This window comes from Lepus europaeus, chromosome 13 (genome assembly GCF_033115175.1).
Source record: "Lepus europaeus isolate LE1 chromosome 13, mLepTim1.pri, whole genome shotgun sequence".
Classification (NCBI taxonomy): Eukaryota; Metazoa; Chordata; class Mammalia; order Lagomorpha; family Leporidae; genus Lepus; species Lepus europaeus.
The window spans coordinates 17,514,684-17,530,687 of record NC_084839.1 but is presented as its reverse complement, the minus strand read 5'-3'; the positions used below and the strand labels follow the sequence as shown (position 1 = coordinate 17,530,687).

Genomic DNA, 16,004 nt, shown 5'->3' with positions numbered 1-16,004 from the left:
AAGAGTGAGCAGACATTTGACCTTGTGGTTAAGGTGTGAACATCTCACATCCCATATTGGAGTGCCTGAGCCCAGTTCTTGTCATTTGACTCCCAGTTCCAGTTTCATGCCACTGCAGACATTGGAAGGCAGCAGGTGATACCTCCAGTGATTGGGTCTCTGGGACTCATTTGGGAAACCTAGATAAGTTCCCGGCTTCTGGAGGCGTTTGCAGAGTGAACCATTGGGTGGCTAGCTTATTTGTCCTTACTCCGTCGCCTCCCCCACCCCTTCCCCAACCTTCTCTGAATGTCTGTCTCTCTCACTGTCTAACTCTGTCAAATAAATTAAAAAAAAAAAAAAAAAAAAAGTTCATAGAAAATGGAATTAAGGTAAATTAATTTTGGTACAAAATATGTTTTGAAATCCATGCATGGTTTTTTCACAATGCATACTTTCCTGGATTTTTTTTTTTTTTTTTTGGACAGGCAGAGTGGATAGTAAGAGAGAGACAGAGAGAAAGGCCTTCCTTTTTGCCATTGGTTCACCCTCCAATGGCCGCTGCGGCCGGCGCATCGCGCTGATCCGAAGCCAGGAGCCAGGTGCTTCTCCTGGTCTCCCATGGGGTGCAGGGCCCAAGCACTTGGGCCATCCTCCACTGCCTTCCCGGGCCATAGCAGAGAGCTGGCCTGGAAGAGGGGCAACCGGGATAGAATCCGGCGCCCTGACCGGGACTAGAACCCGGTGTGCCGGCGTCGCAAGGTGGAGGATTAGCCTGTTAAGCCACGGCGCCGGCCGAGACTTTAATTTTATGAATATATTGGTATTCATCTTTACTTGACATTAAATAGCAGTTCCATGCTTGTAAAACTTTGTCTAAAAATAGCAATTCAAGAAGCAATTTTTGACCTTTTTTTTCCCCTCATACCCTACATCTAGTTTCAACAAATCCTGCTGCTCTCTCAATCCAACTGTCTTTTTTTTTTTTTTTTGGCTGCAATTTCATCATCTTCCCATCTCACCTGGATTAGCTCTCCATTTCATTTTGCCCATCATTTCTCCCCCATGGAGTCTGTTCTCTACACAATGGCTAGAGTGAAAGAGAAATCAAATTAACTCAGTCTTCTTTTTAAATCCCTCTATTGGTTGCCTGTCTTTTCAGAGTAAGAGGATCTGGCCCCTTATTGCCCATTTCGATTACTTTTCTTCCATCTCTGTTTCAACCAGACTCCGTTTCTGTTCTCTGTATTTGGAGACCTCTCTCTATAGAAATCTACTTAACTGGTCTGTCAGTCGTCTTTCACTCCTCTTTTCTTTGTATGTCATCCTGTTAAGGGTGTTCTTCATGACCCAGCTTGACAGTATTGACAACTACTATTATCATCTAAAACTTTCTGTCCACTTTCCCTAATATTTTTCTCCATTTAATCCTCCTCAAAACTGTCTGACATATCCTTTGGTTCATTTGCTGTAGAAAATAATCTTCATGAGAATGATATGTTATTGTTATCTGATATACCACAGTGCTTCTAATAATCGTACCTGGCATTCAGTAGCTAAGTGATAAAGTGTTTGTCCAAATGTGCAAATGAATAGCAATGAATCAAACTAAGTTAACAGGGAGAGAGAGAGGAAGAGAAATACATTCTGTGACAGGGAAACAATACAGTAAATCCCTGTGGTGGAAAAAAGCATAGTGCCTTTAAGGAGTTTAAAGCCTAGTTACACTAGAGAATAATAGGTACAAGAGTGCCAGGTGAACTAAAGAGGCAGCCAGAGACCAGCCATAACATGTAGTGGGTTTTATTGAGAGTTTTGATTTCCATTTTCAACTCTGGAAAAATTTGAGCAGGGATTTGGTATTAGATTTGGATATTAAAAGATCACCTGGAGAAGAGGTTATAGAAGCAGAGCAAAAGAGGATGAGCAGACAGTATGAGTCTGGTTGGACAGGATAGTGGCAGTCAGGAGAACGAATAGGTTCAAGCAAGGTTTAGAAAATAAAGTGAAATGAAGATATTGGTGGATGAATTGACTGAACTAATTCCTCTCCTTTTGCAAGTTATGTGTGTGCTATTTAAAAGAGTTCAGTAGCAGTTAGGAGCTTTCTCAGTGTTTGTGCCAGATTGTCCGAATGGATTAGCTTTTTTTTTTTAAGATTTATTTATTTATTTGAAAGAGTTACACCAAGAGAGAAGGAAAGGCAGAAGCGGGGGCGGGGGGTCTTCCATCCTCTGGTTACACTCCCCAGACGGCCACAATGGCTGAAGCTGTGCCAATCCAAAGCCCGGAGCCAGGAGCTTCTTCTGGATCTCCCACACGGGCACAGGGGCCCAAGGACTTGGGCCATCTTCTACTGCTTTTCCAGGCCATAGCAGAGAGCTGGATCAGAAGTGGAGTAGCCAGGACTTGAACTGATGGAAATATGGCTACATCATAGCGTCTGCCCCCATCAGTACATTTTTAAGATTGTTGTTAAGCTGTTGAGCATAAGTCCTTGCCACTGCAAGAGAAAGCCTTTGTCAGCCTGAGTTCCAGGGGAAGGTGAACCTTTTTGCCCTAAAGTTTCTACTGTATAGTTCACATCTCTCCTATTCCAGTGTATTGGTACTTGTTTTGGTCCATCATTAGCAGAATTGGCTCAGTAGTCATTTAAATTGTTTTCTGTGTTCTTTGGTTCAGTAGAGGAATTCTGGATAAGAAAACCCAAGAAGTGTACTTCACTCTTCTGTAGTTCTGAGTAATGCAAATTGTTACCAGGCTGAGCACAAGGCTATAATAAAACCAATGCTCCTGTGACTTTTATTTAAACTAGCTAGAGAACATTTACAAATGAATTGTTACCTTATGGTTTTAAAGTTTATGTTCACAGGGCCAGCACTGTGGTATAGCAGGTAAAGCTGCTGCCTGCAGTGCCAGCATCCTATATAGGTGCCAGTTTGAGTCCCAGCTGCTCCACTTCCAATACAGTTCTCTGCAATGGCCTAGGAAAGCAGTGGAAGATGGCCCAAGTCCTTGGACCCCTGTATCCTCATTGAAGACCCAGAAGAAGCTCCTGGCTCCTGGCTTCAGATCAGTGCAGCTCGGGCCATTGAGGCCATCTCGAGAGGGAACCAGTGGATGGAAGACCTCTCTCTTTCTCTGCCCTTTATTTATTTGAAGCCAGGAGCCAGGATCTTTTTCCAGGTCTCCCACATTGGTGCAGGGACCCAAGGACTTCACTGCTTTCCCAGGCCATAGCAGAGAGCTGGATGGGAAGTGGAGCAGCCGGGACTCAAATCAGTGCCCATATGGGATGCTGGCACTGCAGGCAGCGGCTTTACCTGTTATGCCACAGCGCCAGCCCCTTGGAAGTCTTTAAAGAGAGTGATTACAATGAAAATCTAAGGGAATGCTCATACTTTAGCAATTGGTTTAGAACCTAAATTTCATACTACACACTTTTTATAGTGTTCACCTCACTTCCTCCTTTGTGTCCAACCTCTCAAGACTAAATGGTAATATTTTTCTAGTGTCAGCCCTTGATAATCCTATATTAAGGAAAATTAAGTCTTATTTATTTATGATCCATATGTGAAAGGCATCTCCTAAAATTTAGAGAAAAAAATGTTTACACTCTACTATTTCATATATCTTTTTTTTTTTTTGTTTTTTGTTTTTTCTTTCTTTTTTTTTTGTTTTTTGTTTGTTTTTTGTTTTTTGTTTGACAGGCAGAGTGGATAGTGAGAGAGAGAGACAGGGAGAAAGGTCTTCCTTTGCCTTTGGTTCACCCTCCAATGGCCACCGTGGCCAGTGTGCTGCAGCCGGCGCACCGCGCTGATCCAAAGGCAAGAGCCAGGTGCTTCTCCTGGTCTCCCATTGGGTGCAGGGCCCAAGCACTTGGGCCATCCTCCACTGCCTTCCCGGGCCACAGCAGAGAGCTGGCCTGGAAGAGGGGCAACCGGGACAGAATCCGTTGCCCCAACTGGGACTAGAACCTGGTGTGCTGGCGCCGCAAGGCGGAGGATTAGCCTATTGAGCCATGGCGCCGGCCTCATATATCTTTAAAAATGTATAGTAGTGCCTCAAATGTGTTTATTTTCATACGGTAACCAAAAAATTTTGTGGTACTAATATAAAAAACTGTGTTTTAGGTTTATGAAAATACAAATGCAGGGGACAATTAGATGCCCTTGATTTTTCATCAATAACCATTTCTTTTAATGTTATCTAGGCTATCAAGTACTAGCTCCAACTGCCTATTATGATCAGACTGGTGCCTTAGTGGTTGGCCCTGGAGCAAGAACTGGCCTTGGAACTCCAGTTCGATTAATGGCTCCAACACCTGTTTTAATTAGTTCAGCAGCAGCACAAGCTGGTAAGTGTAACTGACATCTTTAGGGATGATATTTCCTGGTGTTCTTTAAGATACCACTTTAAAAATATAGGATAGCTTTTTGAGTAGTTTTAAGAAGTATCTGAAATGTATTTTACAGCAGCAGCAGCAGCAGCAGCTGGAGGAACTGCAAATAGTCTTACAGGCAGCACAAATGGTCTGTTTCGGCCAATTGGCACTCAGCCACCGCAGCAGCAGCAGCAGCAGCAGCAGCCGAGCACTAATCTGCAGTCTAATTCATTCTATGGGAGCAATTCTTTAACTAACAGCTCCCAGAGCAGTTCTTTATTCTCTCATGGACCTGGTCAACCTGGAAGTACATCGCTTGGCTTTGGAAGCAGTAGCTCTTTGGGTGCTGCTATAGGCTCAGCCCTCAGTGGATTTGGTTCATCAGGTAAGTTTTATCTTTAAGATGAGTATATTCTGCTAAAGTAGACATGTGGTATATGTATGTGTTTAATATTAAAATAGGCAGTAATAATATGTAGTGTAGGGAGGGCAGAATAAAGTATTAACTGGTTTAATTTTGTAGGAGAAAAAACATGTCCTGCAAATCTTCAACATTTATGAATGTTTAGCTCATTTCAAGCAGCCTATTCTTAAATCAAACATAATACATTTCCTTTTTCTCCTGTCTTTATGGAATTATTACTGTAACTTGTTTTAGTAAGGTTTGGGTCAATATATTGTCTATTACTTCCTCTTCCTTATTCTCTACATAATTAATGTTTGAGGAGGTAAAAGCTTTGCCATGTTAAATTTTCAGTGTTTTCAAATAATAATTATGTGCTTATCAGATAGTTTATTATGAAAAGCTGGTGGTTCATAATGAGTTTCTTTACTTGGAATATAACATTTATGTGTATGTACATTCTAAACAGAAGCTCCTTGGAAACTACCAGTCTATTTATCTTTATTTTCAGTTAAATAATTTAATTTACCCTTTTGTCACTAAATAGTCATTTGAAAGGATGCTTGTTTTTTGTAACACATAGTTTTATATAACAATTGAGAAATCAAAAATTTTAATAGCTTCACAAAATAAAGAACTCATACACATTAATTCCTGTATCTTGTGGCTGAGGAAGAACTTACATTGACTTCATGTTGGCACACCTTCTATGCATGGTCTTCAAAAATAGTTTGTGGGAAATGTGTATTATGAAAAGACAGCATAGGTTTCAGATTTTTCTTGCACCAAAATTATCTTGTAATTTCCATATTTCTGCAGACTTTTTGAAGTTCTCCTGAATATTCTGAGTTTTCTAGCATATTCAGTAAATATTAGGGGAAAACAGATTACTTTAATTCTGTTGATAGAGTTGATGACCTTCATGAGGGCTAAGCTATTTATTTGAACCTCAAGAGATTTTCTATTTCTGCAACATAATATCCCAGAGCCCTTAATATCTATTCCTCATCTATTTTTCCACGTATCAAATTATATCTTTTCTGATGTGGAAAATGGCAAAATATAATACTAGTCATTATTAATGATGTTTACGAGTTTCCTCTAGAAGTGTCTTGTGAACTTTTAACATTCATATTTATTGGAGGGATGGTGTAAAACAGCTCTGAAGATGTAGGTACAGAAGGTTTTGTTGTTATGATGAAGCATAATAAAATGTCGTCCATGCCTAACAAAATTTTGTGAAGAATGGGCACAGGAACCTTAGAGGGAAAATCCAGTGACCATAGAGGCTGTCCAACCCTTAAATATTCCCGCTTGAGTTTTTATTTTTTGTTTTTTATTTCTTTTGGAGTTCAGTGTTTTTATGTCAATCTTACAAATTCCTGTAGAACGTATCATTTGTTTCTAATGCAGTTGGGACATTTTCCCCAAAGAATTATAAATATTCTGAGGAAAATTTGAAAGACCATTATAATTTAAAAAGCAAACTTTGTGGATATGAATATTTTGTAAACTATCGGTTGAGGACCATAAATAATCAGGAGAAAATAGAACTTTGATAAACTTCATGTTCCCTTTCCTAATATAGGTCAGTGATGGTCTGGTATATATTAGCCAATACCCTACTCAGTTCTTCCTCCAAATTCCCATTTGACTCTTTAAAACTGGTTTTCCAAGCCTTCACACTCTGGTTGGCATGAACATTTTATCTTCTAGAAATGTACCCTACAGATGCCTTTCCCCCTCCCAAAGTGACCTTCATGCCTCTCTTTATTTATAAGCAGCATTCACTCAGTTCTGATGTCCGGTCTGGGAATGGTCCATCTTACCTTGCTTCAGAGGGCATTTGTGATGGCCACCCCTGAATACCAGTCAATAGTCTATTATCTTCTCTCTTCTCTGGGACCTTTTCTGAGTTCATTAAAGTGTGTGGCACAATATGTATTCTTCCAACGAGTTATCCACTGCCATTTTGTATTATCTTAATAGCATACTTACATGAAATAAAAAATATATTTTATACACACACTTAAAATTAACATGCATAGTTATCCTTTTACCCATATAATGAAATTATTAATATTTAGCAGTGTTGAAAATACCAGTTTATGGTACAACTGGCCAGGAACCATAGCCATTACAATATGGTAATTAAATCATCCTTTCTGTGACTGATTTTAAAAGTTCTGTTACAATTGGAAATTGGTAATTTAGCTTCTGATACACAGTTGATGAATGAGTAGTTGACTCCATTGACTGTCTAGCCTCTTAGCTATCTTAGGTACACTTTTTTTTTTTTTTTTCATATTTATTGTCATGTTAGAGAAATTTTAGACATAATAAAACTTTAAAAGAGCCTGTTTTCTTTATGTTTGCTGTTATTTCTGAATTGACTTTAAATGTTTGGCTTAACTTTTCTGTTTTGGAGGAAAGTAATATCGCATGTGTTGAAACCAGTTTCTTTAGTTATTTGCCAAGGAAATGATAATGCTACTGCACTTACTAGAGAGCTGTTGTCTTTTTTCTTGTCATTTAAATTGGTTTTTGAAATAAATGGGAATTTTTCAAATGCAGTATGTGATATGAATATGTTTTAGAAATATCACTTTGACAGTGTCCTTTTAAATTAGCTAGTTAATGTAGTGTACATTGACAGTTTTGCCAAAACCAACTCAAAGAGCAATTTATTACATTAATGTTTATCTTTGTTTTTACTATTAAAATGCATATAGTCGCTCACAACTTTTCTATTTATGCTATCTTAAAATGTGAAATTTTCAGTAAAACATGATCAGTCTTTCATAAATTACATGGGCTGATATAAAATGTTTCATAGCATTATGATCTTTGCCTAAAAGAGTAGCATGAGCCTGGTTCCCCCTCTCTCCTTAAGGAATTCGAATTTGCCAAAGCCAGTGTAAGGTACTGGTCTGTATGATAAGCTTAACTTGGTCTATCCATCATATACCCTACTTAAGTTTTTCCTGTATGCCCTGTGTGACTTGCGATTGGAAAACTAGCATTATTTAACAGAAACTTCGAAAGTCCTTCAAAAGAATTGCCATATTGGTCCGAATATAAGCCTTGTCCTTTAAAAAAAAAAAAAAAAAAAAGGACCAGACAGGTTAAAAAGTGCAATATGAAATTCTGTTCCATGTTAAAGGCATGTTAAAAGTATCTGAATATTTAAAAATAAGAAGGAAGCATACTTGGAAAATATGGACTCCAAGTTAGACTTAAGAATTGGGAGTTTTGGATAGCCTTTATGCAAATACAGTAAAGAATTTGATTATCTATAGATGTTGGTTAGCAACCTGATGTTGGTTTGCTCTTCCAAGTAAGTGTGTGTAACTCACCAAGGCCAACATAATAGTGTGATTCTAGTATCCATTTATTATTTTTTGCAATACAAAGGAAAAAATGATGAGAACGTTAATAGTTGAATTTGAGGTTAAGTTAAAATTCAAAATACGGTATAGTGATGGTTGAGGCTATAGTGTAAGGGGCTCAGGAGGCTAGTAATAGAATCTTAGGAATAGAAGAGCCCTGAGAGATAGTAAGTGAAAGCATCTTTGGTATAACAGTAGCAAGCCCTTTAATTTTCTAGCAGAAAGTTTAGTATGTGTGTGCATGTATGGTGGTTTAGTTGTTTGAGAATAGGGAGAATGTATAGTGTGAGAAATGCTGGAAGTTAGCTGTCATCTGTATTGTACAACTAATATTCGGGCCAATATGGACTTAAAGGACTATATTTTTTAACACAGGTAGAAGCCAAATCAAATGTGAATGGTGAAGGGAATGTATTAATATTGCATTCATTACTATAATCTTTTCTTGGCATGGAGTTGAAATCTGAGAACCAGGTTTTAGGGATTAGGATATTGCCAAAATTTAACCTTACTGGAATTTAATCTCTAGCATGTTCTAAAGTAGACAACTCGAATTCTAGGGTTTATAAATCATACCAGGGTATTAAAGCACAGTAATCATATGTGCCAGTGGTAAATATGTGTGAAATAATGAAACATATGACTGCTCTGTTAATTATTTTGTTTATTTTATTGGGGTGCATTTATACCCTTTTATGATTAATAAGGTAGTGTATATATAGTTATCACAGTAATTATCTTCTCCACAATGTTTCTAAAAATAATTATTGTGATCACTTCTGTTATTTCCCAGCAAGAGTTGGGGATAGGTTTTATTCAGTTAACACTGTATGTAATTAGGGTTTTTTTTATTTCTTCTTCAGTTGGCAGTTCTGCAAGTAGTAGTGCCACAAGGAGAGAGTCTCTATCTACTAGCTCTGACTTGTACAAAAGATCTAGTAGCAGCCTAGCACCCATAGGGCAACCATTTTACAATAGTCTGGGATTTTCCTCCTCTCCAAGTCCAATAGGCATGCCTCTGCCAAGCCAAACTCCAGGACATTCACTTACGCCACCGCCATCACTTTCATCACATGGATCCTCATCCAGTTTGCACTTAGGTAAAAAAATAACCAAAACCCTTTTTATTTGTATGTATACATGTGTGTTTGTGTGTGTGTTTATAATATATGTAAAATATTTAATGTTGGATAAAACGTGCCGAATTGCTTTTGCTTTTAGATGTTAGCCTTTTGAGAAAGTTCTACTTTCCTGAAAATTCAAAGTGAGGGTCTAATGTACAGTAAGGTAAAGACCCCCTATTTTATCTTATGTTCCTCTTACGAAATACAATGGTGTGTTTTTCTTGTTTGTGCTTTTGATTTGTGTGTATTAGAACATCTGAAAATTCCAAGTATTTATACATGATAGTGAAAGAACAGTTTCACTATCCAAAGTTTTGCACACCATAAGAAAAAGATTAGTCACACAGTTTACCGAACTTAAATAATTTAGTTTAATACAGTGGTTTTTCCTTTGGCCTTTGAATAGCTGGCCATTTTATCAAAATGTTACATTAGGTAATGTGAATTTTGTATGTTTATGAGTTAGAGAAGTTTATAGGCTTGGTCCATATACTTCTCTTTCTTTTGAGTATGTCAATAAAGAAAAAAATGTTGTAGACTTTTGTGTCCTGAAGTTGAGCATTTAGAACTTCTGTTTAGGCTATACTTTAAAATTATCCCTATCCCCAAGATTATTAAATTGGTAATTAGCTTTTTCCCCTCCCTGGCAAGTTTTATACAGGCAGATAATCATTTATTATGGAGGGTTTTGACATCTAATCAAAGAAACTTTTATTAAAATTAGATTTAAAAATTTTTAATTCTGATTATCTCACCTGAAACTGAAAATTTCAGTTACTGACTCCTATATGTAAGGAAGGCTATGAATCAACTTGTAATTTAAAGAGTAATGTTCCTGTTGTAAACAGATAACTGTGAGTTAGAGATTATGTATGAGCTTCTTTCCCACCCCCTTCATAAGGGTATAGCTGTTTTCTCCTAAAGCTCATTCATACAGAGTAAATGTCCATGTAACGTAGGTAGCTGTTGCAGTAGATTTGTTACTGCACAGTGAGCTAGGTTTCGCTTTTAAAACTGATTCTTTGCATCAGATTCTGGACCTTTTCTCTTTGGAGGATGTTTGCTCTTACAGGACTTTGGGATAAATACAACCAATTATTTATTCAGATGAGGTCTTTAGATCTGCGTTACAGCGCTTTGATATAAATTCCTTCGTTTATCATCTGTTGTTCTTAGTCACAGGAGCTCAGGTCCTGATTTTTATTGCTGCTCAGACATCACTCCTCCCTCCCCTATAAGGCATGCCTTTGAAATAAATGCAAATTTGGAACAAAAAAAAAATCTAAGAATAGGCCTATCAAAATAGTTTCATGTTTTATTGTTAAGACTATTGTCGTGTCTTGTCATCTTTTCATAGGTAAGTTTCAGATTAGATTCTTGTTCAGCTGTTACTGCTTGTGTTGTGTGCTTTAGAGCCTGTATAAATAGCATTAATTACGGTTCTACTTAGCTTGCTTAGAAATTGGATATAAATGACTTAAAATGTCTGTAATTGCGGCAATCTAGATAATGTGCCTTTGTACTTTTCTTTAGGCTAATATAAGGTTGCTTCACAAAGTTTGTGGAAAATAGAACCAGAAGATACTTATTTTGAAAAATTATGTAAACATATCAGGGAGTCTTTAAAAAGTTCTTTGAAACTTATTTATGGATTTCAAACTATTTCTATACCAAAGTAAATTTAACTTTTAATTCTGATTTTGCACAAACCTTTTGAAGTACCTTTGTATATGCTTAGGGAAGCACCTCTTAGGCCAGCAGTTCTGGATTACAGCCTAATATGTTTGAACCCATAGTTAAACTGTAGTTTAGCATCAGCTTGGAAATTTAATACTTCTTACATCTCTGATTGGAATTAAAAATTATCTGTATTGTATTCTTTTCATATCTCTCATTTCCCTTCCCTTTTGTTCTGACTGGCAACATTAATAACAAATAGATTCTGCCAGGTTCAAAATAACACAGTAACTAAGAGTGTTTGATGCAGTGTTTAAAATGTGTCTTAAGACACCTTTGTTCCATGTTGAAGCTGGGTTCAAGTCCCAGCTCAACTTCTGATGCCAGTTTCCCACTGATTTGTACTGTGGAAGGCAGCAGATGATTACTCAAGTGGTTAGGTACCTGCCACCCATGTGGGAGAACCATATTTAATTCCTGCCTTTGGCCTACTCAGCCCTTGCTGTTGCAAGCATTTGGAGTGTGAACCAGTAGATGGAGCATCTGTCTATCTCTGCCTTTCAAATAAATAAAAATAAATTTAAAAAATAAAAATTTTCAGCAAATTGCATAAATTTGCCCTTCGCATGCTGTTCATGAAAATAATCTATCCTGTGCTTTCCTGCAATTGACACATGATGAAGACTTTTTAAATTATTTATCATTGTAGTGATTTTTTTTTTCATGAATGAAATCTCAAGGCTGTTGGTAATTAAAAATATCTGTGGAAATGGAATTTGCATGTTCATTTCTAAAGGCAATTTTATTCAGCTTACATATTAAGAATATAAAAGCATAAGGTAGAGGTAAGTTCTCTGTCTCCTTAGAATTGAGATTAATTCCTGGGTATTTTACTGTGAGATTTTAAGAAATGAACAGCATAAATGAACAGTTACAGTTATGTCAATAGGCCTTGAGATCTGCATTCTTAAAGAATTAGTGAAGCATTTTAACTTTTAAAAAACTCAGAAAATATCTAGTAGCAGTGTTCTATGCTGGCTTTCCAAAAAAGATGTTTCATTCTTTTATAATAGATATTCAATCAATAAAGGTATTTTCAGCAGGATGACTAGTAGTCACTTTCTGGTTGAAAACCAAGTATTTCAGTTTACAGATTTTCAATGTTTATTTTTTATAGTAATTTAAAACATTTTTGTTCAGATTTGCAACCCAGTTACTTTTCTCATATACTGAGGTTTGAATTATGAAATAATTTTATTCATTCTAGTATATCTAAGAGATTGATTTTTAAAAGATAATCATGTTAATAGCATTATCGTACCTTTAAAAGTTAATATTTTATTAACTCTTAATTTCCCTAATTGACTTAAATACCTTTTTACAGTTGTTTTATTTGAATCAGGGTCCAGATAAGTTCATACATTGCATTTGTTGATAATGTCTTTACTTTTATTTTCCTTTACATTATTTTTTCAAGAAATTTTGTCCTGTTGAATTTTCCATACTGACTTTGTTGATTGCTTCCCCATGACGGTGCTTAACATGTTCCTGTTGAATAAAACTGCAACTAAGTTCAAAGGCTTTTAATCAGATGGTTGATGGATGGGTAGGTTTATTTTGGCAAGTGTTGTTCTATGTACTTTTTTTTTTTTTATTTTTTGGACAGGCAGTTAGACAGAGAGAAAGGTCTTCCTTCCATTGGTTCACACACACACACACACACACACACCCAAAATAGCTGCTACGGTCGGCACTGCGCCGATTCGAAGCCAGAGGCCAGGTGCTTCCTCCTGGTCTCCCATGCGGGTGCAGGGCCTAAGCACTTGGGCCATCTTCCACTGCCTTCCCGAGCCACAGCAGAGAGCTGGACTGGAAGAAGAGCAACCGGGACTAGAACCTGGGATGCCAGTGCCGCAGGCGAAGGATTAACCTTGTGAGCTGCAGTGCTGGCCCATTCTCTGTACTTTCTGTTGAACTGTGTCAAGAGACATGTATCTGGTTGTCTCCACTGTGAGATTGCCAGGCCAATCCAGCTAATCATCTTAGCAGTCTTTGATCATTGCCTAAATATTTCTTCAGAGGTTGCAAAATGGTGATATTCTAATGCTGTTATTCCTTCCATAGTTACTACCTGGACTTTTTCAATAAAAAAAAGATTTCTCTCATCGATTGGAAGGTTTCCCTAAATGACAATTCATATAGGAATCTAGATAGTGATTGATTCTTTTCCATCATTTTCTAACGTTCAGAATAATTAATTGATGCCCCAGCAACCTCTAAAAATAACTTGTGAGCTCTTTATTTGCATCATTCTCCATAAGCCAATAGATTTGCATGTTAGTTGGAATATTTTAGTCCATTTGCAGTCTGAGATGCATCAGTTTTTTTTTTTTCTTAAACTTTTATTTAATGAATATAAATTTCCAAATAGGATCATCAGTTTTATGCCTATTTTTGGTCCTAAAATTATACCATGTTTGACCATTATGCATTTCTCCAGATTGGCTCCCTTGTTTTTGTTTTTTGTTTTGTTTTGTTTTGTTTTTGTTTTTGTTTTTGTTTTTGACAGGCAGAGTGTATAGTGAGAGAGACAGAGAGAAAGGTCTTCCTTTTTGCCGCTGGTTCACCCTCCAATGGCCGCTGCGGCCGGCGCATCGCGCTGATCCGAAGCCAGGAGCCAGGGGCTTCTCCTGGTCTCCCATGGGGTGCAGGGCCCAAGCACTTGGGCCATCCTCCACTGCCTTCCCGGGCCATAGCAGAGAGCTGGCCTGGAAGAGGGGCAACCGGGATAGAATCCGGCGCCCTGACCGGGACTAGAACCCGGTGTGCCAGCGCCGCTAGGTGGAGGATTAGCCTGTTAAGCCACGGCTCCTGCCATAGATTGGCTCCCTTGTTAGCTACAACTTTTTTTTTTTTTTTTGACAGGCAGAGTGGATAGAGAGAGAGACAGAGAGAAAGGTTTTGCTTTTGCTGTTGGTTCACCCCTCAATGGCCGCTGAGGCTGGCACACTGTGCTGTTCCGAAGCCAGGAGCCAGGTGCCTCCTTCTGGTCTCCAATGCGGGTGCAGGGCCCAAGGACCTGGGCCATCCTCCACTGCCTTCCCGGGCCATAGCAGAGAGCTGGACAGGAAGAGGGGCAACTGGCACAGAATCCGGCGCCCCGACCAGGTCTAGAACCCAGGGTGCCGGCACCGCAGGCGGAGGATTAGCCTAGTGCGCCACGGTGCTGGCATTAAGTGCTACTTTTAAGGAGTTGTAGCTAGGCCGGCACTGCGGTACACTAGGCTAATCCTCCACCTGCGGCGCCCGCACCCCAGGATTTAGACCCGGTTGCTCCTCTTCCAGTCCAGCTCTCTGCTGTGGCCCGGGAAGGCAGTGCAGGATGGCCCAAGTGCTTGGGCCCTGCACCCGCATGGGAGACCAGGAGAAGCACCTGGCTCCTGGCTTCGGATTGGTGCTGTAGTGGCCACTTGTGGGGTGAACCAACAGAAAAAGGAAGACCTTTGTCTCTTTCTCTCTCACTGTCTAACTCTGCCTGTCCAAAAAAAAAAAGTAGCACTTAAATTACTAGAGGTTAGCAAAAGAACTGGAAAGGAATAACAAAAGAAGATAACTTTGAGCTTTAATCCTGAAATGCAAAGAGCAATATAAAAACAAAATTCTGGACTTCAGGTTCAGCATTGAATATTAACTAAATTATTTTCTTATGTTGTATTGATCTGTAGAGATGAGATGTTTCATTAAATCATTCTCTGATCAAAGTCTACATCATTATTTTAAAATATAGATGGCCCCTAATTTAGGATGCTCCAACTTGTGATTTTTAAAAATTATTTATTTAAAAAGTAGGACAACAGAGAGAAGAGGAGAGGCAGAGAGCAAAAGATCACCCATCAGCTGGTTCACTTCCCAAATGGCTACAACAGTCTGATCTGAGCCAAGCCAAAGACAGGAGCCATGAACTCCATCTGGGTTTCCCATATGAATGGCCGGGGCCCAACCACTTGGACCATCATTCACTGCCTTCCTAGGGAGCTGGATTGCAAGCTGAGTAGCTGGAACTTGAACTCCAATATGGGATGTCAGTCTTGCAGGCCACTGTTTAATACACTGTACTGTAACAGCAGCCTCAACTTCTGATTTATTTGAGAGGCAGAGAGAGAAAAAGAACAAATGCATGTATGCCAGCTAGCTGCCCATCTGCCAGTTTATTCCCCAAATAAATGACCACAAAAGCTGGACTGGGCTGAGCTGAAGCGGAGAGCCAGAAATTTGATTCAGGTTTCCCACATGGATGGCAGGAACCCAATTACTTGAGCCATCCCTGCTGCCTCCCAGAGTTTGCGTTGGCAGGAAGCTAAGGTCAGGAGATGGAGCCAGCCATCAAACGCAGGTACTGTCCAGTCTAGGACACTTTTGACCTAACTGCTAGGTTAAAGGCCTAGTATGACTTAAAATTTGTTCTTTATTTTTACTTCACAGTAGTACACAAGCATATTCATCTGGCCAGTCTGTTCAGTACAATATTCAATAAGTTACAGTAGATATTCAACACTTAATTATAAAATAGGCTTTGTGTTGGATGATTTTTCCCTGACCATTAGCTCATGTAAATACCCTGAACGTAGATTAGGTAAGGTAGATTAGGCAAGGCTAAGCTATGATCAGTATAGATTAGTTCTAGTAAATGAGTGTTCTGCTTAATATTTTCAGATTATGGTGGGCTTATAGCTTGTAACCTCATTGTAAGGTGAGGAATATCCATACCTCATTTCTTAGGAAGCACTTTGAGTATTTCCAATGTTATTATTCCACCTGGAGCTACATAGCTAGTTTCTCTTTTTTTTTTTTTCCTTTCATTAAACTTACGATGTTAGTGATTTCTCATTTAGTCTTTATGTTCAGAGTAAGTAGATTGATGAAGAACTTCTTAGGTGAAAAGCAACATTAACAAAAGAATACTAAAAGATAAAGTGAGCTTTAAACTCATTGAAATTAGTTTATTGAAAAGTAGCTGTAAATTTGCTAGGTTCATTATTTTCATGTAT

At 38.4% G+C, this 16,004-nt stretch overlaps 1 protein-coding gene across 13 annotated transcripts in view; it reads left to right on the top strand.

Moving 5' to 3' along the window:
- PUM2 (pumilio RNA binding family member 2) overlaps positions 1-16,004 on the top strand; it is a 92,260-nt gene that overhangs the window by 54,134 nt on the left and 22,122 nt on the right. For 9 of the 13 annotated variants that reach the window (XM_062209013.1, XM_062209014.1, XM_062209010.1 and 6 more), the window contains 3 exons: positions 4,193-4,336; positions 4,455-4,748; positions 9,019-9,255. In XM_062209013.1, coding sequence (XP_062064997.1) covers positions 4,193-4,336; positions 4,455-4,748; positions 9,019-9,255 — 675 coding nt within the window. The remainder of the gene's footprint in view (positions 1-4,192; positions 4,337-4,454; positions 4,749-9,018; positions 9,256-16,004) is intronic. The other 4 variants (XM_062209018.1, XM_062209017.1, XM_062209007.1 and 1 more) reach the window with 1 other exon arrangement.